The following is a 22,765-nucleotide window of genomic DNA, read 5'->3' as shown; positions in this document are numbered from 1 at the left end:
CATGGGGGTTTAAGCAAAGAAACAAGACTTCTGGGTGTATTAGAACCAAGCCTCACCTAGTAATGCCATCTTTGATGTAGTAAAGCAGACATTCAGACATCAATGGATCTTCATTAAGATTTACAAGATGAGGAGTCTGAAAGGAAAAAAAAAAAAAAAAGAAATTTAATTAAGAACTGAGGACCTACTCTCAGGTTTCTTCCCACAGATGTGGAGGATGTATATTAATCCAGCACTTTTCCTTTGTATATTGAGGTTCTTCCATAATGCGTTTTTGCAAATATAACCTCTCGCAGTACTGAAGAGCATCAGAAAGTAACAGCAGAAATACAGCTCAGATTGTTTAGTTATCTGAAATATCAATCAATAGAAGGCAGAAAGGCTTCAGCTGGGAAAGAAAAAAAAAAATAAAAGACTCCTTGTAAAGTCTCTATAAACTTTGATGAAGGAAGTCAGGCAGCAGAAAAGGTTGCTTCAGTAAAATGTTGGAACGGACGGGGAATCAACTTTGGCTTTTCTTGGGTAACACAGATCAAGTGTTCATTCTGCAAAGTCTGTTAACATCAAAAGAAAATCTCAATACTACCAACATTCTTTAAAACAAACAGCTAAAAAACTCTTCTAAAACTCTTCTAAAGTCCTTCTAAATTTAAATCCACTACAGTTACTAAACCAACCTTCTTCGGTGAAAAAACCCCATTGGAATCGGCAAACAAATCACAAGGCCTTGGTGTGAAAATCTAGCCAGTGAGATAGCAGTAAGCACAAGCACAAAAGAAAAGGCAAAAATGGTTAAACAGAATTAAAGAAGAAATACGATAAAAGAGAAATAAAACTGTTCATAAGCCACATGTCCCTCTACTACCCTCAAATAGAATAAATTTAGCAGAAGGAAATAGATCTGGCTAAGATTCCTTGGCAACGCTACTTGCATCAACTTACTCTAGCTGCAAAATGTTTTCTTAAGAGAGATGTTGACAGCACTCTGCTTACAGAAACTCAAAACCTACTGGACGCTCACAATTTTTCTTAGAAGGAATAAATCCAATTTTCAGTTGCCCAGTGGAAGAGGTAACTATAAAGACAGAAAGGGAGTGAAAAAACAAGACATCTTTTTCACCCCTAAAAATATAGGGGACACCTAAAATCACAGCTGAAGATGTCATGTGCTGTCATCACTATTCAGTGCAATCAAATCAGCAGCTGGAGCTGTATAAAGCTCTTATATCAAGAGAGAACTGGAGAGAACCAAATCCCAAAGACAGTCAACTGCTGGGACACCACTATAACTTGTACCACTTGGGCACTGTGAAAATAATGCTGTACCCTACACAAGTATTTTAGCATCCATATACAGCATTACATCAAGTCTGAATGAGTCTTTCAAAGGCTATGTAAGACAAAGCTCAACAACGTGAGAGAAGATGCTAGCAAAACCGACTATTTACTCATTCCGAGCTCTATTATTCATCCACAGAAAGTTATGTCTGCGACTTTTTTGTGGACGGCATTCCTCAAGCACGAGCCGAAGGATATTCCTTGCTCCCATCTTCAACAACAGCACAAGCAGTTATTTCCACAATCCATTCAAGAAGTTTCCTGCCTTGAAGGCACAACTGGTAGACAGAGCAATGATTGTATAATGTGATACCTTTTAAGTGGGCAAAATTTACCTTAGAAGGTTCAATTTACAGCTCAGCTGGTAAAAAACACAGTGGAATTGATCAGATTTATACCTCAGAAGTGAAAAGTCTTTCTAAAACCACTTCAAATTTGCTATCTACATCTCCCAAATTTTCACTACAGCAGCCGCAGTTACTACAAGGAGAACTAATGAAATGGAAGGGCAAGGACAGCAAGGAACAGAAGCAGAATGAACTAGGTAAGGAGTTTTACTTTCCTAATCAATCCTAGATGGGTAAAAATAAACACTATTACCAAAGCAACTACTTAAACCAGACGGCATTCATACACAAACCTGATCGGCTGAAAATGCACCAAAAGAGTCATCAAAAAGAGCTGAGGGTCTCTGAGGGAAAATCTAAAAGGAGATGAGGATCCATAACATAAGAGAAAGAAGTGTAAAGACACTGAACGAATTAGCACCTTTACAAATCTTAGGTGCTTCAGGACTAGATACCAATAGAAACCCAGATCTGTACCTACTTCAAACTTAAAAGTTCAACAGTACTTTAAGTGAAGGATTAAACACTTTAACCAGTTCTGCTGTGTTCTATTTCTGTACAGTACCTCTGGATAGCTTATCCTTAAGCCTTAGGTCAGGTTTGCTACATATTTGTATATGCATCAAGCTAAAACACTACCCTGTGCTCCTCACTCAAAGGAAATACAAGAAATAAGTTCTTTCTCTTGTGCTTGTCCAATGATGTCCCTTTGCGTGTATAGATCTCTTTGCTAACTCGATCATTTTACATTTATGGCACTGATTTATGCCCTTTCTCTGCAGAGTTACGCTTCTTTCAAATTTCAGAAAGTAGAAGTATTGAGATGTACAGAAAGAAATACTCCCCTGGATCCCTGTGTTCAGCTGTATATTACATTACAATCTCTTTTTCCAAGGGGAAACTGGATTAACAAACAAATTCAAGGAAGAGCACCTAAGCAAGACTTCGAAGTTCTCTGGATATCTCAAAGAACAGGCAGAGGTCACACACAGCTGCTGCAGAAAATGGAAACAATAACCTAAGAGGCAGCGGTTTCTGAGCTGCTACCAAATCAGAAGATTTGCAAGGAGCTGCAAACACTTCTCCTTGCAGCACAGATTTTCCTAAACGCAGGCACAAAAAAGTTCAATCACTTTTTGATATCAGAGGTTTCCCCATGCCCTTTTCAGGCTCCTTCTCTTTCCTCACTGTATTAGACTAGCACGTGCTTCCCAACTTTAATGCCCAGTGGATGTTAGCTCTGGAATTCTCAACATAAGAAGGAGATGGAGCTGTTGGAACAGATCCAGAGAAGGCTACAAAGATGATCGGAGGGCTGGAGCACCTCCTGTACAAGGACAGGCTAAGAGAGTTGGGCTTCTTCAGCCTGGAGAAGAGAAGGATCTGAGGACACCTTAGAGCAACCTTCCAGTACCTGAAGGGGCTTCAGGAAAGCTGGAGAGGGGCTGTTGACAAAGGCTTGTGGGGATAGGACTGGGGGCAATGGGGTATAAACTGGAGAGGCGCAGAGTTAGACTGGACATAAGGAGGAATTTCTTCACACTGAGAGTGGTGAGGCCTTGGAAGAGGTTGTCCAGGGAAGCTGTGGCTGCCCCATCCCTGGAGGTGTTCCAGGCCAGGTTGGATGGGCCTTGGGCAGCCTGAGCCAGTGGGAGGTGTCCCTGCCCATGGCAGGGGGTTGGAACTGGATGGGCTTTAAGGTCCCTCCAACCCAAACTATTCTATGATTCAACGATGCTACAAAAGGCAATTCTTTCTGCAGCTCCCTAAAAGCACTAAAAGTTACGTTGCGTCACTTGCATGAGTAACACCATACAAGTTCATTATTATGGGCAACATAATCCTTAGCTGTAGAGTGTTTTGACAAATCCTAATGCTAAAGCTATTTCCAAAAGACATCGTACAAGTAACTTCGTACTAAGGGTCCAAACCTCCCGTGTTCTGCTGTAGCTCACACAAATACAAGCCCTTGTGCACACAGCAGCCCCCTCACCACCCTCAGCCTGTTGGAGACACAATGCAATAGTTATCAATTTTCCCTACCTTTTTAGGTGAGAAGACTCCCAGTGTTCCTCCATCTTCCCGAATGGCAACTCCCATTTCTGCCAGCAATGCCTCCCTGAGAGAGAAAAGCAAGATGTTTATCATATTTTAGGCTTCTTAGACGAAACAAAGTCTAATGAAAGCCTGAAATACATTAGACTTTCATCCAGCCTGCCAGCTGACCACACAGCCAGGACTGTCAGCACTTCATAACAAAATAATACAAGTTTCTAAGCTTTATTCCTACAGTTTATAGTGGTGCAGAAAGCAAACAGTAAAAAGCCTAGAGACTGAACAGCGTTTTAGTGCAATAAAGTATTCTAAGTACATTTTAGGACATTACATTTATTCCTTTTTATGGAAGGTTAAAGTCTGCTCTAAAATTTAAATACTTAATTTAGGTAAAAGGAGCTACAACTATTCATTAATTTACAAAGAATTAACTGGCTCATCCTGATATATGACAGGAAGCACTCTCTTGTTCTTAAGACACAAAAAGGATTGTATTGGGTCAAACTGTTCCTGTAACAGAATATTCTTGGCTTTGACAAAGCACAACCGGGAGGCCAACATAGAAAAATGAAAACATAGCACACACTGTGATATTTTCCCCAAAGTATTCTCACAGTCTCCCAATTTCTTCCTGAATAATTTTCAGAATTAATGGAATTAATGGCGGCACTTCTCTCAAACAGCTTCAAAGTGGTTTTGTTGTTCGTTTTTGAGGTTGTATCATTTTTTTTTTTTACTTCAACTCCTAGCAACATCACCATCATGCAGTAACGACTTCCACAGCTCACCTATGTCTTGTGAGAAATGCCCAGCCGTTTCAAATCATTTGTTAGCATTAAAGGCCCTCAGCTCTGTCAGTGAATAATCAAACTCGATCCACTTTCTTTGTGCACTTATCACCATCTTATGGACTGCTCAGTCACACTGTTTCCAGGCAAAGGTGTTTCCTTTGACTATTTTGTAAGCTTTTAGCATTTTAAAAAGAAACAGTCATTGTACACTCTCTGATAATCATTAAGCATCTGTCTTGTGGCTCTAAAACACAATTCCAATCCCAGCTGGAAAGCTGGAGCTGTTTTGCAATTTTAGATACTCCAGTACTAAAAACTTAGTCTTTTCTGTTTAACTTTATGGCCAGAAGTTCTGGAATGTGAGAGAATGGTGGAAGGAGGAAGAAAGAGACCAGGACTCCGTGTTGCTTCACAACAGAAGCCAATATAGCAGCTGAGGTCGTTACCTGAATTAACAAAGCTGAACACTTTATCTGTAGGGAACAGAGGAAAGAACAGGGCTTTCACTCAGCACTGCCCCTGCTGTTATACATAACACAAAGGTCAGCAGAACTATCACGAAGCACTATTCTGCTGTTCCACTGCTTTTGAACAGAGCAACGTTCTCCATTTTCCACACTTCACTTTCCAGAGCCCACAGACATCTACAGCACTTCTGGTTCCTGACCTTTCCATCCTGATGGCCTCAGTTTTCCTCAGCTTCTCTTCCCACGTTTCATTCAGCTCTGCAATGATCTTCTCAGATTCCTGTGTGAAAATCCCAGAAGCTGTTATACAATCTTCTCAAAGTTCTTTATGTAATACACAAAGCAATTAAAGTTTGTGCTCAATTCTAGACCTCTAATTTATTTTGGATATAAAAAATTCTCTCAGTACTTCTTCTAAGTTGCCTTCCTTAATTTTTGAAAGGGTAAATAGCCTTGAAGGAAAGCTGAGAAGAAAAGGCAAGTTTGTATCTGACCACAATCAGATTTTAATTTGAACCACCTAATTTTTTTTCTTTTTGTTTTTTTTTTTTTTTTAAATCTGATTTACAGACATCATTCAGTAATTGAATGCCAAGAAATTGCTGAGACCACAATGTTATTACCATGGCAACGGTGGATTTCTAATAGGAAAGGGATATGCAGTGTGTGTTTCAGCCTGTTCCAATCCCTGTGGCAGTGTCTCATGGACAAGACATGAGAACGAAGCACAGATTTAACGCAGCCAGCTCTCCCCACTCACCCACCCATGGACATTGGGGGGCTTTCATAAAAATTAAGAAATACTTCACTGTAATGCACTTTTGATGCGGTTCAATTCTATGCAGAATTGGGACAAGGCTGCTATTGTCTGGATAAAGCATGCTATTCTGTGTGCTTCACATTTTAATCTGTGGGGGCTGGGCAAATACAACAGTGGCAGGATTATTCTTCCTCCTTTTTTCAACTTTGGGGTAATTTGGTTTTCTGAAAGCCAAGTGCATTTGCTACTCAGACTTTGTTCACACTAGCACTGACCCAGGCCTCCTGAAGTCTACACTTAGGATCACATTTTCCATAATTATCGTGGTATCAGAGGACTTGCAAACGAGAATGAAGATTTTCATTTATAATTCAGTGGTAGCTCCAGGCTACAAGTAAACCTAAGCAATCCTGACAGGAAAGGCTGCACATTAACCCAATTTCTAGTCCACCACAGAGAAGTGCCCTTTTTAGAGCATATGTGGATTTCAGACCACTTCCTACAGGAACAAGAGCATAGAGGATATATTCCTCTCTTGTGAGACCTCATCTGGGGCACTGTGTCCAGTTCTGGAATGCTCAACATAAGGAGATGGAGCTGTTGGAACAGGTCCAGAGGAGGCTACAAGGATAATCCGAGGGCTGGAGCAGCTCCTGTACGAGGACAGGCTGAGAGAGTTGGGGTTGTTCAGACTGGAGAAGAGATGGCTCTGAGGACACCTTAGAGCGACCTTCAAGTACCTGAAGGGGCTACAGGAAAGCTGGAGAGGGGCTGTTCATAAAGGCTTGTGGGGATAGGACTGGGGGCAATGGGTATAAACTGGAGAGGGGCAGATTTAGACTGGACATAAGGAGGAATTTCTTCACCGTGAGAGTGGTGAGGCCCTGGCCCAGGTTGCCCAGGGAAGCTGTGGCTGCCCCATCCCTGAAGGTGTTCCAGGCCAGGTTGGATGGGCCTTGGGCAGCCTGATCCAGTGGGAGGTGTCCCTTCCCATGGCAGGGGGGTTGGAACTGGACAGTCTTTAAGATCCCTTCCAACGCAAACTATTCTATGATTCTATTTGCTGAAGGAAACTTCTCCTGGGTTCACTGCTATTTAGCCTTGGAAAAGAACAAAATAACCAGTTCCTTAATCCACAGCAATACCTACCTTCAAACGTTCAATCGCCTCTTCTCCTCCAGGTGTTGACATGATCCTTTCCTGTATGCTGGACACAGATGTTATGCCCACCTGACTACTGAGAGAGCAGGAGGATGGAGATGCAGTGAGGGACCCCATGGAGGCTGTGGAAAAATTGCCAGGACGTTGATTCTCGGAGGCTAGCAAGTATCTATGTTTATTGTTCTGAAAATCTTTCAAATCTGGGAGAGAGACACACAGACAGAGGGAAGGCAGGAAGGTGGGAAAAAGGAAAATAGGAAGAGGGAAGGAACAGGAAGAAGGAAAGGAAGGAAATACCAGTGTAAGAGGAAAGCATTTAAGCAGCAACAAGACAAGTTTGTAATTTTTAGATGGCAGTTCTAAAAAAACCTCCTAGTATTAGTATCCACGACAAAGATAACTCAGTTCAGACTCTGAGGATTATTAGTAAGGAGTGCATCATAAACCACTCAGAACAAAAAAGCTTAAAAGATAAATTACACTTGCCAAAATATAAGCTATCCTACTTCCCAACTGAACCACTAAACTGAGCACTGTGGAGCTGAGACCAGGAGCAAAATCAATTCCTGATGAGATTAGCAACATTTTGGACTGAAGCCTGAATAGACACCAACCCCTCAAATTCAGCCGAACATTCTCTTCCAGACTCTTTTAATCTAAAATGTTTATTAAGTAAATCTTCGTCACAGCAGTAGTTCTGCTGCTGAACCCAGACAACAAGGACAAAGAACTACCCCTCCTTAAAATCTCAGAGGAGAGTGAATAAGTAAATCACTTGTCAGTCCACAACAGGGAGAAGAGAACACAAGCCCATAATAACATCACTGTGTTTCCTCTTGACCCTCCTTATCTGAAAAATAGAAATCTAAGACACCTGATCAGTGAAATGTCTGATAAGCCTCTTGTACTTCAGAAGGCACTTCAAAGTATTTTGGTCTTAGTTTACATGAGGAAGGCCTTAAAAACCTTAGCTTTAATAAGAAAACTCAGAGGCCTGAAAAATACCTCCCTGAAAGACAGAAAACAAGGAAAAAGTACATGAATGAGTTAAAAACAAATATCCAAAGACAAATTACTTTAATCTAATTTTAATCTACCTTTGCTTCTCAGCTGTAAACAGATATTCCTCAGATATATCTGTAAACCATATCCTCAGAATAATCACACCCCAAACAAATAAATCTTCTAACAGGAAATACCAGACAATTAAACAGCTCAGCTTTAACAATTTTGATAGCTTAATTTCTGTTTCAAAAACAAATCCTTTAAAATAAGTATCCTTAGGAAAGAAACAGGTCAAATCAGACCTTGCAAGTAATAAACAAGGGCTTTACGCTTAGAAAAATGACACGCTCACCCAGACACTGCATAAAATTCCATGTCCTCCTACACCTCCTCAGCTCCTAGCCTGAACAATTCTGCTATTGTCAGCCTTACGCCCCAGTTCACTCTACATCAACCTGCTGCTTCAGCCTCACAAAACTGATCAAGTCAGTTTGCAAACCACCATCTGCAAGTACAGGAAGCAGGGGTGGAAATTCAACAGGAGAAAAGCAGGTTAAGGAAAGGGAATGCCATCAGGATGAGGAAAGCAGGCACAACAGAGCAGGGAGGATGAAGTCTCAAAAGGCCAATAGTCGCATGCACTCCTGAAGACAAAGGAAGAGGCACTTGCAGTAGCTTTCAGAGTTGCTGGGACCACAAAGAACCAAAACCCTCAATATCATGCACGCTTCTCCTGGAGGCTGCAGCTTTCACACAGATGACATATGCACACGCTGGAAGCAGCATCAGAACGTAAGAAAAGGCCAGGATGAGTCTTTACACCACCAGTAGCTTTAATCTTAGGAAATTTCAGACAGATATCTTTCAGTAGGTGTTGTTTGAGTGAGGGCGAAGACTGACTGAAAGAGTTTATAAGGTCCACTAAGCCAGAATTTACACATAATAAATTCCTCTTGCAATGGACTACATATATTTCCCTTGCATAGAAGCAAACAGTAGAACAGAAATAAAAAGCTATTTGCTGGTTTTAAATCTATTAAGTTAATAACCTGCAATCAAGTATTTAAGTTCAAACAGTATAAGATGGCGATCTTTTTTTTTTTTATATATAAAGAGACTATAAAAAAATATATAAATCGTAGTCTCCAGGAGGAATAAATAACATTTCATCCAAGTTAATCAATTGACACACTTGGAACAAATAGTTCTAGGTGGAAAAGAGATGTTAAAAAGCCAGGAAGCTAGGTGAGCAGAAGCCGTGTCACCTGAGTAACTAGAGAAAACTGAGAAAAAGGTTTTCTAGTTTGAATCTAAACTGTTGGCTGTCATGAAAACAGCCCAAATAATTACCACTCTCCCTTCTATATTCTGCCAGAAAGAGAGCAATGAACATATGTTGCATTTTAAACTTTGCGCTTCTTTTTGACTGTTGACCCAATCTAAGAAATGCTGGTTAAGCTGCTTTCCACGAAACTTGCATTGCATTCCAGAGGAGTGTTCTGTCTGGGATTTCCCTGTGAGAAATGCTGGCATGCAAAGCTCAGTTAAAGCTGACCCAGAGAAAGCAGGTTAAAAAGAGAACCACACAATACACACATTTGCCTCCACTTCCAGAGTATTCATCTCCCATTGGATCAACTGAAAGGAAGCAGGAGGGAAAATACAAGAAGGATCAAAATTGAAGGTTCACCAGTGACACAGGAAGGGAAGAGAATGCTACTTGATGTTTAAAGAAACAAAACCACAATTGTCATTAACACAGTTTTGATTTAGAATCAAAAAACACGGAGTGTACCAAGCATGAAAACACCTGCATTTCATTGTCTTCTGGCTCCATTCTCTTGAAAACAAGCTAACAACAAGGTAAATTTATGTTACACATCTTTAAGCAGTAAGACAGGACTCCTGACAAATCAAGAACTGGTGAAATGTTCACTTGTTTTTTTGAAGTCAGAGAATCTTTTAAATCAGTGGAATACATTCTCTATTTTCACGTGCAATTCCTTCACCAGGAATTAAATCACTGTTCATATTATAGAACAACACAGCAGTTAAAATTTTAGTTTATTTGCCTTGTTTGGAATAAGGATGAGGAAATATTTCAAGCACAAGTGTGCTCTGGTGCTTTAAGAGGCTGCTGGCAAAACAAATCAGTACAACACTGCTCTGCCAACCCAAGTCAAAATCTCACCCCAAAAGAATTCATTATTTATTCACAAGCAGCATTTTCATAGTGAGTTATTTTGAGATGACAAGTGGTTTGTCACTCAGGATATTGTCTGATAGGAATTAGCCACTGTTTTCATTTCTGACCAAGGACAGCGTTGAAGCCAGGTATCCATTAATAAACTTAACCCTTTAAGAAGGAAGAAAAGTTGCTTTCTTTGCCAGTATGAAACTAAGTTTCTGCATCTCAACTATCCTCCTTTTATTGGCAGCCAGATAAAAAGCCCTCCATAACTCACCAGGGCAACTCCAGAATGTGTAAGTTCTACCACACAAAATGAGTTTCCTATTACAATGTCCATGTTTCTCCTTGGGAGTTGGAAGGCGGCCTGTCCACTCTACAACAAGCCTGGGATGTGTTATTTTCAGACAGAAGAGGCTATCATTTCTAAAAACATGTTCAAAATTTAATATCAGCACCTACATCTAACTTCAAACCCCTTTCTCTCACAGGCCCAGCACTCTTTCCTCCGTGAGACAGACCAACCTCAAGGTAATAAGGTCTATTCAATCCACTTACTGTCAATAATATCTCCCAGCCCTTGGGCACGCAGGAGATCCTTCAGCCTTGTCACCTCCTCCTTCAGCTCACGCACCAACTTGGCATTGGGATCTTCGTTGATAACAGCATTGCATTTAATCTGTTTTGCACGATCAGCATATCTGGAACCAGACCAAAAAAAATAAAATCCTATAATGAACATAAAAGCTTATCTGCAGCACAGGAATGCAGCAACGTAGGAGACATTCAGCTTTGCAGCTGTATCTAAGAAGACAATCCTAGACTATCATCAATCCTGCTTTTGAACCCTTACTTAATACAGGCTTTTACAGCAAAGAAGTCCTATTCAAGATGGATTAACAAGGTACATTATGTGTACAACAGACAACATGTTTTTTTTTCCTTTTTCTTTATTCAGCTTAGACTAATATGCTCAATTCTAGGGACCACGCTGGAAAAGAACATACAAATATGAGAAGATGGGTTTGATTTTACAAGTTAAGCGTAGGCAATAAATATCTCCCTATTCACCTACAGTAGATATGGCTTCCTTTTTCAGGATAATTGAGTTTGTAGAGTCTCTTTCCCCACAGATTTTCTTAAAGTATAATAACCCAAAGTTTTAAAGGATGGAATGTGGCTATTAGAGCTACCAGCTATCCATATCCATCTCAAATAAAAAGAAAGTACCTTAAAGTGCTCAAAGTTTCATCGTAGTTTATATCTGCTGGACTCAAAGCAGCAACCATGGCAGTTCTGGAGTTACCACCTAAAATGAACAGGCAAGATTTTAGATAAAACTACAGTGCACAATCTAGGCACTAAGCACCTACTAAATACCTGTATTTTCAATAAATTACAAGATTCAATAAGAGGCAATCACAAGAGAGACTGTTCCTTTAACAAAGAGTGAAACTAAATAACTCAGATTTGACTCCTAAAAATGTTTAGCCTTACACTTGATACAAACTTAAGTTAAGTGAGTTAAAAGCAGCCATAAAATTTAGTGAGAATTTCCTTCCATGGTAGCACAGGCAAATGGGCCGTACCTAGATTTTCTCGAAGAAGCCACGTTAGTACAGAATCCCTGTAGGGTATAAAGTCTGTCTTCTTCTTTTTTTTAGTCTACAAAGAAAGAACACAATGCTGAAAAACAGACACTGAATGGAAAATTAATTTTTAAGACAAAAATCATAATGTAGGTACTAAAAGAACCACAACAGCAGACACATATGCTATCTGAACAGCAGGGTGGCTCAATCCAAGTTGTACAATTTATTACTGAGTTTGATATCAGATAACACACAATGTATTTAGACATCTAAACAGAAGATAAGCAGTCCTGAGAATTCCCTTGAAGCACGACCTTGAGGAAGGTTTTTCCGTGTATGAAGAATATCTTCCTGATATTTAAATTCTGTGTTCTTACAGCGTTCCAAGAGAATTTAAGCATAAACCTTACTCGTTCAGGGGAAGATACAATTTTCCTTTGCTAGAAGAGTGACTGCTTTTTAGAGCAGTCAGAAGGTGACTACAGGAGATTCCACAGCTACAGAGATACAGGTGCACACGTGAAAGTACAAGTACCAATCTTCCCGTGTTTCTGCAAGCAGTTAATAGGAAACGTGAGGACAGAAAAGAACAAAGTACTTGGGCTCTGAAATTAGAGATATGAGTAAAGAGAAGGTGCTTTTAGCAGGATTTTGTGCATTTGTATTTTATTTAAGTAAAGACAGCTTTATAGAGTGCTCAAACCAAAGCACGAGGCCACAAGATGGGCATCCAAGATTCTATGTACTTTGTCCAGAAATCTGTAGTGACAACTGTAGAGATTCCGCGTAAGAGAACAGAGCCTAAATACATGCTTAAATGTGTACTTTTCAGTAATTTATCGCCAACCTTCGAACTTTTTTAAATTTCAGTACCAATAGCTCTCAGGCCTCAAGGCTATAATTCATAGTCACAGGAATTTCTCAAAGATCTGACATAAAGAGCCTTGCTGTTCAATTCCAACGTAAAGAGAATAAAATCTTTCACTCGGGCAAAAATAACATCCACTACTACCGAGACCACCATACCTTGTTGGTGCAGTTATCCTAAGTTGAAAGCATTAAAGAAAGAGGAAGAAGATACAAGATGAACTTCTAAACAGAGCTTTGTATGAAACCTCCACGTTAGCTTGGATAGCATTTTCTTTTCTTGAGAAGCCCAGTGAATGAGAGCAGTTTTCATTAACAACATCTAAGAAGCATTGAAGTTTATTCAACCTGCACAAGCTGCTGCGAACTCAGTCATTAAAGGAACAGCAATAAATTTACTTGGGTTTGTTTAAATACTAGTTGAGTCTAAAAGTAAAAGACAAAGTATCTTTCTAAGCCTACAGCATTATGCTTGGATCAGTATCCGTTCACTCAACACTTACGCCTTGCCAATGAAATAAAAAGCCAGCAATAATCAAATTGTTACACCTGTATTTCTAAAATTTTTAGCAATAAAGCTGCAGTTTACATTCTAAAATTATGCTTTCAAATAAAAACAAAATTACTACTCTGTACAACTAAAAGCTTGCTATGCGAACATGTCTTCTACACAAACACAGGCTTCACTCTACATTCACAGAGTACTATCAACACTATCCATCTACCAATAGACACACAGTTGATTCGGTTGAGAACACTAGGAGACAGTGAATGATTCCACTGGACTCCTTGGGTTTTTACTGTCTCAGTTTTATCAGCTATGGAAAGGCCATTGCATGTAAGTAAAAAGTGTTGTACTTACCACTTCAGCCAATGCAGAAATAACTTTGCCCAGAGTCGTGAGAGACTTGTTGATATTTGCTCCTTCCTGAGAAAACAGAATCCAATATTATACAGTAATCAAAATTGTTCAACCATGAACCTCTCTAGACTGAACAAGTCAAATGACACAGCCACAATCAGAGAGGGACAAAAAGAAAAAGTTTTCAGTTTTGCAACTATTTTTTCCACACTTCTGATAGCAATTCTTTCTTCTCCTTTCTTTTTGTCAAGCTAAGACACAACATGATGCTTGTGCATTCACTTCCCTTTCTTTCCCCATATATCAATGACCCAATACCTTTAACCGTGTTCCTTTGGCACCAGTTGAATCTGCTCGCTCACTCCCAGCCAGATCCACAAGGCTAATCTTGCTGACCTGAAGAGAGAAAGCACGTTAACAACGAGAATTAGCTCTTGGTGAACTAAAGTAAAAACAAAACTCGAAAGAATTCTACATCATATGTCTAAAAATTCACTGTAGTGTGCTTAAAATTACAGTCAAAGTTTGCATAAGCAAATGGCTTGATGCTGTTATCTTATGGATAAGAAGCATCCAGGATTAAGCTCTGTTTTAAGTATTACTATATCTAAAAAGAGAGAATGAGGTCTTGCATGAACAGAGCAGAACAGAATTTGAAAGAAATCAAGCATTGCTGTTACAGACAACAAAAGAATCTCTAAGGAAGAGAAACTTAATATTAGACTAGACAACAAGGATAAAGCCCTGGCCTAACAAAGCTACCGACTGCAGGTCAGTTAATCCAATTTTACAGGGTCTTATCATTGGGGTGGAGGCAGGTGTATTTTCAACGCATAAATTTCTTCAGCTCTGTCCACAGGTCTGTTCAGAAACACGACCACTACCTGTATTTCAGCTACTTTTGCACACAGAGCCACTATTTCAGAGTACTAAAAGCCAGAAAACGGGTCCATTCTGAGCAGCACACCTCCTTTAAACATGCAAATTCCAGAAAGTGTGCGAGTGTCACTCATCTCAATTCCTGTGCTCAAAGGAAAAAACTAACGAGGCAAATATTTCACCCCGACAAGCAAAACCGCAAAAAGTTATGGGAAGAAGAATGGGAAAGATGATTTTCTTTTATTTCATACATCCACCCCTAGTCCTTACAGCCATATTTTCACCATATCTTATATATATTCTCCACCTATATGTATTACCAATGTCATTGGTTTTAGAATTACAATCAAACAAAATCCTGTAAGAAATAAAAGGACCCTGTCAAGGCACACAGCAAGTTCAACCTTAAACAAAACACCAGAGAAAAGAATTAATTCTCATATTCTCATCCTACTGCCAATAAGAATAAGTCACTGCCAGGTAGACTTGTGAAAGACAGTTGGAAAATCACTTTTTGCGCACAATATACCTTCTCTGTGGAAAGATCAGTTTCTGTGTCATGTTTCTTCTGAGTAAAGACAATTGTAAACACAGCATGAGAGCGGCTGCTGGTTTCATTCATGTTGGTAGCTGCCACAGTCCTAAAATATGAACAGATAGAGACATCTTCAGAAAAAGGTAGCCTCTCCCCTGCAAGTACAACTACCTGCAGAGCTGATGAGCTGCGCAGGAATAAGCCTCTTGATCTTGGTACAGCTGCTGTTCTGCCCCATAACCGTGACCAAACCACAACAAATAGCATTAACAAACCCTTTAGTTTTTACTCCTGAATTACTCCCACTTTTATCACAGTTTAAAAAGAGCTTTCTCAATCAGTGTACTCGATAACCTACCTTACATTCAAACACCCAAGAAAATTCAAGCTGTATCTTTGTCAATCTTTCCCACACACTGTTAAATGGAGCCTACAGCTAACGAAAACAACTACTAATGAACAAGAAACTAAAGCTAGAACATCAACTATAATCTTGACCACTTGAACGAATGAGGAGACTGCATTTGTGTTTATTCATACCAATAAGGTGATATAGTACACAATGACGGCAGACCTAAAAGCCAATATAATTATTTATATCCTTCATCTCAAGCCATTACAAGCTTTAATTATCTATACAGCCATCTGCAGCACTATTGCACCACAGAAATCAACGTCAGCCTTTGATCAGTGCATGTTTCAACGACATTCCACAAGTTTTTTTTACATGCATTACAAAAGGTATTTTAGATTTGCTGCTATATGTCATGAATCCCCATAACAGGGACATAAATGTATAAGCTGTTACCATCACTAACCTGGCTTTGTTCCCAGCATCCATGAGGTCTGCAATATCGGTGTAAGACGTGACTGCTAATTTAGATAGATCTTCCACATACGGTCCAAGCAGAGGATGTTCTCGCACTCGCAAATTCCCTTTGTTCTTCGGGTTCAACAAGTCTCTGACTCTCTCACAGTAAATCTCCATGTAACTCACCTGAAAAGAGGAATTTGCATGGACTATTTGGTGTTTCTAAATGCTTCCTCTGCAAGCAGCTGTGCAGCACTTCAGAGGCCACTGGCAGAAACTCCCCCAAGTCCAGCACAGGAAAGCTGGAAAGTTCACTTAACAGCTTGAGACAATGGCAGAAGGGAAGAAGAATCGCTCGCCTCATGCATCAGAGCGGCAACATAAGCTTCAGGCCTTCCATCCATGTACAGATCTCTCAACCGTTTAGAAAATACTGATCTTTATTAAAAATCATACACTTGAGTTCATAATCATTTTAACAGCTTTAATACCGCACAGTAGCAAAACTATTCTTCTAAACAAGCAAACAAGACGTGGTAAGAGGAGTCTGCCTCCAAGGAATGGCTCTCAGGAACCTCCAAAGCAAATTTAAGAAGGGAAAAAAAGAAATTTCTTTGTACACAAGATTGATTCTAAGCTGTAGCCTTTTGAATCTAAGCTGTACCCATGTCCTGCTGTACAATTATTCGAACTATGATAATGTTAAATCTGCATCCTCTGAAATAAATTAAAAGCTATGATTATTTTTAAATGCGTTCTTTAATTTTTGTGTTTCTCATGGCACTAGGCTTAGCCCAGTCCAGCAGGTACTTAGCAGCTCCAGTAGTTGAAATACTAAACTTTAAAAGGCATAGCAAGTTATTCCCCTCCATTCTGTGGAAAGATTACAGATGTAAGCAGCAGGTTTAGAAATACAAAGAAATCTTCCATCTCCAAATAAGCGCAATTGAGAAAAATTCATTCCATATCACAACACACTATTTACACACTTCCACCCCAGTTTTTGTCTAGCTGTGCCCCTTCTCTGCTTGTTTGTCAGGCGTTCATTCTTTCGGTTCTCCATTATAAGACAGATCATTTCTTTCTCTTACATGCACAAATCTACGGTTGGAAAAATAATCAGACCCATAAAAAAATGCCAAACAGAAAAAAAAAAAACCTTTGCAAAGATATGGAAATCAGAATTCTAATTCGCAAATCCAAACCATGATGCTCCTATGGCATTCAAGCATTAAGACATCAAACATTAATAAAATACAATTTAATGAAGCATTAATAGGGACAGATTCAAAGCCACAGAACCAGTCATTTTCCAGCTCTGTAATTTAGCAGCACTAATGACTGAAGTTCACATTTCTCAGTAATAATCACATTTAGCTTCTACTGCCTTTTCGGTCTCTTTCTTTCAAAGACTACAACATATTTGCATGTCATGCCATTAAAACTCATTGATGGGTGAGAAACATTAAAAGAAAGAAAACACTGTTTCTGCAAAGCGTCTGCTTTTCCTTTACCGGCAATTTAATGCAGCATCAACAATGCAGCACCTAAAAGCTCAATTTGATGTCCAGCACCTAGATCTTATTTGATCTCTCGCTATACTCACCTCTACAGAATATGACATTTCTTCATTGCTGTTGTCATTGATTTTCTCAAACAGTTCCTCACACAGCTGGAAAGAGATTATACCCAAGTCAGAAACTAGTCTTCACTGAGTAATAACAAGTAACTACTGTAACATGCCATTAAACTGGCTTTAGAGTGAGGGCAGGGGGAGAAAAAGAACCTATTGCATCAACCACACACAGCCACACTGGGAACATCATCTCAATTCTACACGACTATCATTCAATCCTATTTCACATACAAGCTTAACAATTATTTTAGGTGTGAACAGTATTACTATTCTTACAATAAAATCAGAAAAAGCCTATAATAACCGAAAATGGAAGTAGTAATTTCAGAAAGGAATGGCTAAAATCTTTAATCCTCTCCTAATCTAATAAAAAAAATACTCTCCTTATTCAGCGAGCTGAAGTTCCAGGATTCATATTTAAATCCACAGGCAGAAGTTATATCAGAATTTGTTAACAGTATCTTCATACAAAGGATAGTTAAATTATCGGCAGTCTACTGCTTCAAGAGTGCTATAAGTAATGAAACGAGAGATCTAAAATTAAGATAATAAAGTAAGAAGAAATGAACAGTGAGCAAACCACGGATATGTAATTGGAGATTAAATAGCACAGGTACAGAGAGGAATAAGAGTAGAAAAAGGTTTCTGGAACAGATAACTACAAGCCACTGTATGGAAAATAAACAGATTATGAAGCATACAAGCGAATTTGAAAATATACATCCTGAAGTACTCAGGGAACACATGGTTAAAGTATCAAAGTCTCACACTGGGGACTGCAGACAGAGGATTTTGCCAACACGCACAAATTTGATACCAACAACCTATATTACTTAGAACACAATTTTGCTGCACCTTCTGTGATTCAAGAAGGCCTCCCTGAACAAAGAACACTTTGTACCTTTACAAGAAGGCCTTCTAATGAAAATGGAAGCAAATTTTGTTTTGTAACTGTAGTAGATAACAAAAGCATTATTAAATCTACAGAAGCATTACGAAGTTGAGGATTTTTTAGGACAGTATTTAATTTGCATGTGTTTAAGGTTTCAGAAAAACAAACAGGAAGATCAAGATTAAAACCAAAAAATTTAAGCACGAAGCCTTTGTCACAGATTTTCAGCTCATTCAACCTGTTATACTGTTACTTTATGCTACTGTAATAAAACCAAAACGCTTAGACATGACAGTCCTTTCCATCCCATTCACTCTTTCAACATTTCTAGGCTAATCGCCAGAACACAAGCTACCTATTTCAGTACAGACGCCCACGATATTAACAGAGAACAACGCTGCACAGGGCCAACATCTACTGCAAACCCACACCAGAAGGAGGACTTCATTTTAATAAATAAATATGCTGAACAGCTTGAAACCCAACCTCAGATTTCTATTTCGGGAAGATAGGGACACACTATCTCCCAACAAACCTAGTCCTGTGTCAGCACTGACACACTGAGGAAGGCCTGCACTTAGCACAAGTGTCACGCAACCAAGAGCTGTGGAATGCCAAATCCATGATGACAGCAACAATTGTTGCAGCCAAAATTTCTGGGGTTATCTCAACTTCAAATTTCATGGCAAATGTCAAAAGAAATCCAAGGGGAAATGAAATAACACCAGGCTGTGCTCAGTTGCCTTAAATCTTTTTTCCCAATGTTTTGATATACTTCATTTCTTACCTAGATATATTACTCTGTTTTTAGCTTTGAGAAATCTGTTTCCACAAAATGTTTCTGCCATGTTCATCAACAATACCACCTTTTGAACTCCTCCTGAATACAAACTGCTTAACTGCTCTCCCAGTCAGAGAGGTAGACAAGAAGCAGTGAAAAAGACATCTTGATATACTAGTTTTTTTGGACAGCAGAGGAATTCGATGTAGGAAAAATACACAGAGTCTATCGTACAATTAAAAGAACTAACAGAGGGAAAATTACTAATAATGCTCCTCTCCTCCAGTAATTTCTTTCTGTGGTCCTCTGTTGACTGTTATTGCAATATAACAAAAGCGTATCAGTAAGTGTGTGACTGAACATGTTATAGAAACCAAATCCCCTGTCCAGGTTCTGTCCTACCTGGGGAATTATGCCTGCTTGGCTCTCCTCCTGCTTGCCCATCATTGTGTAGGATTTCCCAGCTCCAGTTTGTCCATAGGCAAAAATGCACACATTGTAGCCCTCAAAGGCATGCAGCAACATCTCCTTCCCAATATCATTGTACACACGGCTCTGAGACGCAAAGCAGGGATCTTCAGGCTGCAAACACAAGAAAACAGCATAAGTACACTCTGATCCTGTCATTCAAGCAATAATTAAAAAAGGAACTTATTTTTCCCCTATCTTGTGGGTCAATCCTTTAGGAAGAGGCAAATGTAGCACATGTTTACACACATTTTTTTTCCCCAAGGCAGTACCAGCTGGAGAACGACAATGACAGCTCTTGTAGGACCACTCTACCAATGCTGTGGAAAATCTGCACAAAGACATCAACCCATTCTGCTTTCCGAACATTGTTGATGCTACTGGAAAAGTTTCGTGCACCGACAAAGAAGATTCTGGGTGTTTGGGGGGAAAAAAATCAAAAGTAGAGGTCAGAGAGCCAACATAAATGAATAAAGGGCTGGAAACTACAAAACTCCCACAGCAGATGGTCTTGACAAAGCCTCTGAGGGATAGCAGGAGGAAAAGTGAATCAAAAGTTGCTTCAGATTATTTTGATGGGTTTTTTTGTTTAAGATTAAAAGAGTGTAAATAAATCACTAAAATGACCAAATTTTTCTTGCAGCAGATTCCACTGTCTAATCCAACTCAGGTTTCTATTTACAAACTCAGTGGTGACTACAAAATCCTTAAGTATGTCAATACATGTTTCAAATTAGCAAGTGCCTGAACCGGTCAAGGACAATCTGTCAGAACATTGATCTATGGCTAAACTCAAGGTTAGCAATAAAACTGAAATATAAAATTAGAAAACAAGCTACTGTAAAGCAATTTAGCCCAGCAATAAAACAAACAGAAACTCCACTTGCAGGTGCACCCAGTGGTAAAAATCTACTAAGGATAAAGCAAGTTACCACCTTCAAACTTTGGACTGAAGTTTGTTACATTTTGAATAGAGGCACTGCTGCAACACTCAGTGGAAAACTAAAAAGCTGAAGGGCTTAAAAAGACCACACTTTCCAAATCTGAACGCTAACACAGAACCTGTTCAAAACCAAACTTCATTAATTGCAGAAAGTAATTCTCCATTTTTAAGCAGTTTGAGGCACTTGGGCGCTGCATTGATAAGGCTCCAAGAAAAAATCCAAGATGCAGCTCCCAGCATGGTAGAGGACAAAAATAATGACAGAAAGTGGGATTCAGCATGGATGCTCTTTTTTCTCATGTCCTCTCTTGATCATTTAGGGAAGTCCTTGATAAATATACTTGAAAAGGTTATCATACTATGGTTATCTACTCAGATGTTTTACGTTGCACAAATCAGAAGAGTGCACTGGTAACAAACCACTGAAACTTGATGTCACCACATTGTGACTATATTATTATTCTTAATCCTGTTTCTCTCTCTTCCTGAAATAGCTGGGCTAACATTCTAACATTGGGATCACGGGTTTTTCAGACCACGTCTCTTCCTTGACGCCGCTTATCAGCTAGTTTTCAGGAATTATGTTCACAACGTTCCTCTAACTAAGCCTGTGATTTACTTGCATGGCTGCTCTGGAAGATTCAGTAGAAGAGCTGCACTGATCCAAGTTTTTCATCATGAAAACAATCTTGTTGGTCACAGACTTTCTCAGAAATACTAAGTTTTATAGGCACCATCCAAGTTACTAAAATTAATCTCAGAAATGCATTATCCCTTCTTTCTATATCTTTTGAGAAAACAAGGCAGGGGAGGGGTAGAGAGCAGAACACCACAGTTCTGCTGTAGAACAATTACTGGAAGTCAGTAGGACCTTAGCAACAGTTTGCGGGAGGGTGGGGTAGCGGAGCTAGCTGAGAGTTTATTGCTTTTGCAGCTATCGGAAATGTGGATCGCTACTCAGCCTTTTCAGATATGCCATATCTCTCCTTGAACAGTAGAAACTCGAGCGACTTTCACTTGTCTAAGAGCAAAACTGAATCAACTGTGGTTCATACGTATCCTTAAAATATTTAGAAGACAATATTTTTGGAGAATATTTTCGGAGAATATTTTCAGTAATCTCTCAAACATTTACAACTTGTTATCAAACACAGGAGCTCAGCTTTCTGCTCTCTCCCAAAAAAAAGGAAAAAAACACAATGACAAGCTTTCAACTTGAATGAGGGCGAGAGAGATGGGGCAGAAACATTTGACAGGGATGGCTTAATAAGAAGAGAACGCAGTTAAATCAAAGTGGTCAACAACAACAACACCAAAACCACAGTTTTCTTCCAAAAGAACTTACCGATGTGTGGGACCAATAAGAGTAGTCAAAGCTGAAGGACTTTGGTGCTTCCTTAGGATTCTTTGGGTTGATAATACCTACAGGAAATAAAATTAAAACTCTTAGCTAACTGGACATTTAGGAGCATAATTAATGAGTGTGCTGACCCTCAATTTAATCTGTGAACCTGAGTATTGACAGAGCTGCCACGCTGCACAGGAGCAATACGATTGAAGTAACAGAGTCATAGCTTCCTAATACAATATTTCTGCACACCTTATTTAAGATGAATCAAAGAAAAGAAATTCCTAGAAAGAATACGGCTGCTAAACAAAATTCTGCTGTTGGACAGAAAGCCAGAAACGGCTTTCTCACTTGGCTTTTAGAAGCTGATGGATATTAGGAAGAAGGAAGACCCAAGGCACAAAGAGTTCAAGAATCTCCAGTGATTTCAACTCAAGCCTGTTTTGAAATACATGGTGCACAGTACAAGAGCTTACTGAAGAAGGACTTTCTTTAAAAAGCTCAGTATTTTTAGGGCATGGAATAAGATACGAAAAAAGTTGGATCCACAGACATTTCACGAACAATCTGCATAGTTCATTTCAATGGTCTTTTACTGCACAAAGCCTACAACCAATTTTTAATAGGAATTACACTTAACTGAACCAACCAAATTACCAGTAAATGTTCCTACTGTAATACAGCCACTGAATCCCACAGTGAACCCCAACCAATTTGAATACTTTCTCTCTCTGGAACTTCCCCATAATATACGATGGTCCAATGATGAGTTCATACACAAATGCACGTACACACAAAAAACCAGGATGAAAAAAATGCTTGCGCATAGTTCATGTTACAGCCTTTCTACGTCCCATTCAAAACAGCCTCCAAAACCTTTTTCAGCTCTTGCAATCCTTTACTTAGTTTTCTGTCAAAAGTATTTGTAAGAATCCAAGAATCTTCAGGTACATTAAGTCACTGAATATTTTACAAGCCAAGAATAAAAACACTTTGCAAAAAACAAACCAACCAAGCGCAGCACCTGTTTTCTCTTTCT

The 22,765-nt window shown here is 39.3% G+C and overlaps 1 protein-coding gene across 21 annotated transcripts in view; it reads right to left on the bottom strand.

Moving 5' to 3' along the window:
• The window catches only part of KIF1B (kinesin family member 1B), a 90,357-nt gene that overhangs the window by 48,042 nt on the left and 19,550 nt on the right, over positions 1-22,765 (bottom strand). For 7 of the 21 annotated variants that reach the window (XM_054085611.1, XM_054085613.1, XM_054085617.1 and 4 more), the window contains exons 3-18: positions 21,724-21,800; positions 19,370-19,549; positions 17,265-17,330; positions 15,666-15,844; positions 14,842-14,953; positions 13,752-13,829; positions 13,434-13,499; positions 12,731-12,748; positions 11,702-11,777; positions 11,343-11,421; positions 10,671-10,813; positions 9,521-9,562; positions 6,908-7,119; positions 5,199-5,278; positions 3,729-3,804; positions 57-136 (exon numbers count right to left, since the gene is read on the bottom strand). In XM_054085611.1, the coding sequence (XP_053941586.1) occupies positions 57-136; positions 3,729-3,804; positions 5,199-5,278; positions 6,908-7,119; positions 9,521-9,562; positions 10,671-10,813; positions 11,343-11,421; positions 11,702-11,777; positions 12,731-12,748; positions 13,434-13,499; positions 13,752-13,829; positions 14,842-14,953; positions 15,666-15,844; positions 17,265-17,330; positions 19,370-19,549; positions 21,724-21,800 (1,564 nt within the window). The remainder of the gene's footprint in view (positions 1-56; positions 137-3,728; positions 3,805-5,198; positions 5,279-6,907; positions 7,120-9,520; positions 9,563-10,670; positions 10,814-11,342; positions 11,422-11,701; positions 11,778-12,730; positions 12,749-13,433; positions 13,500-13,751; positions 13,830-14,841; positions 14,954-15,665; positions 15,845-17,264; positions 17,331-19,369; positions 19,550-21,723; positions 21,801-22,765) is intronic. The other 14 variants (XM_054085616.1, XM_054085628.1, XM_054085623.1 and 11 more) reach the window with 5 other exon arrangements.

The sequence above is a fragment of the Cuculus canorus genome, chromosome 21 (assembly GCF_017976375.1).
Source record: "Cuculus canorus isolate bCucCan1 chromosome 21, bCucCan1.pri, whole genome shotgun sequence".
Lineage (NCBI taxonomy): Eukaryota > Metazoa > Chordata > Aves > Cuculiformes > Cuculidae > Cuculus > Cuculus canorus.
The sequence above is the reverse complement of the archived record's forward strand: the minus strand, read 5'-3'. Positions and strand labels throughout refer to the sequence as shown.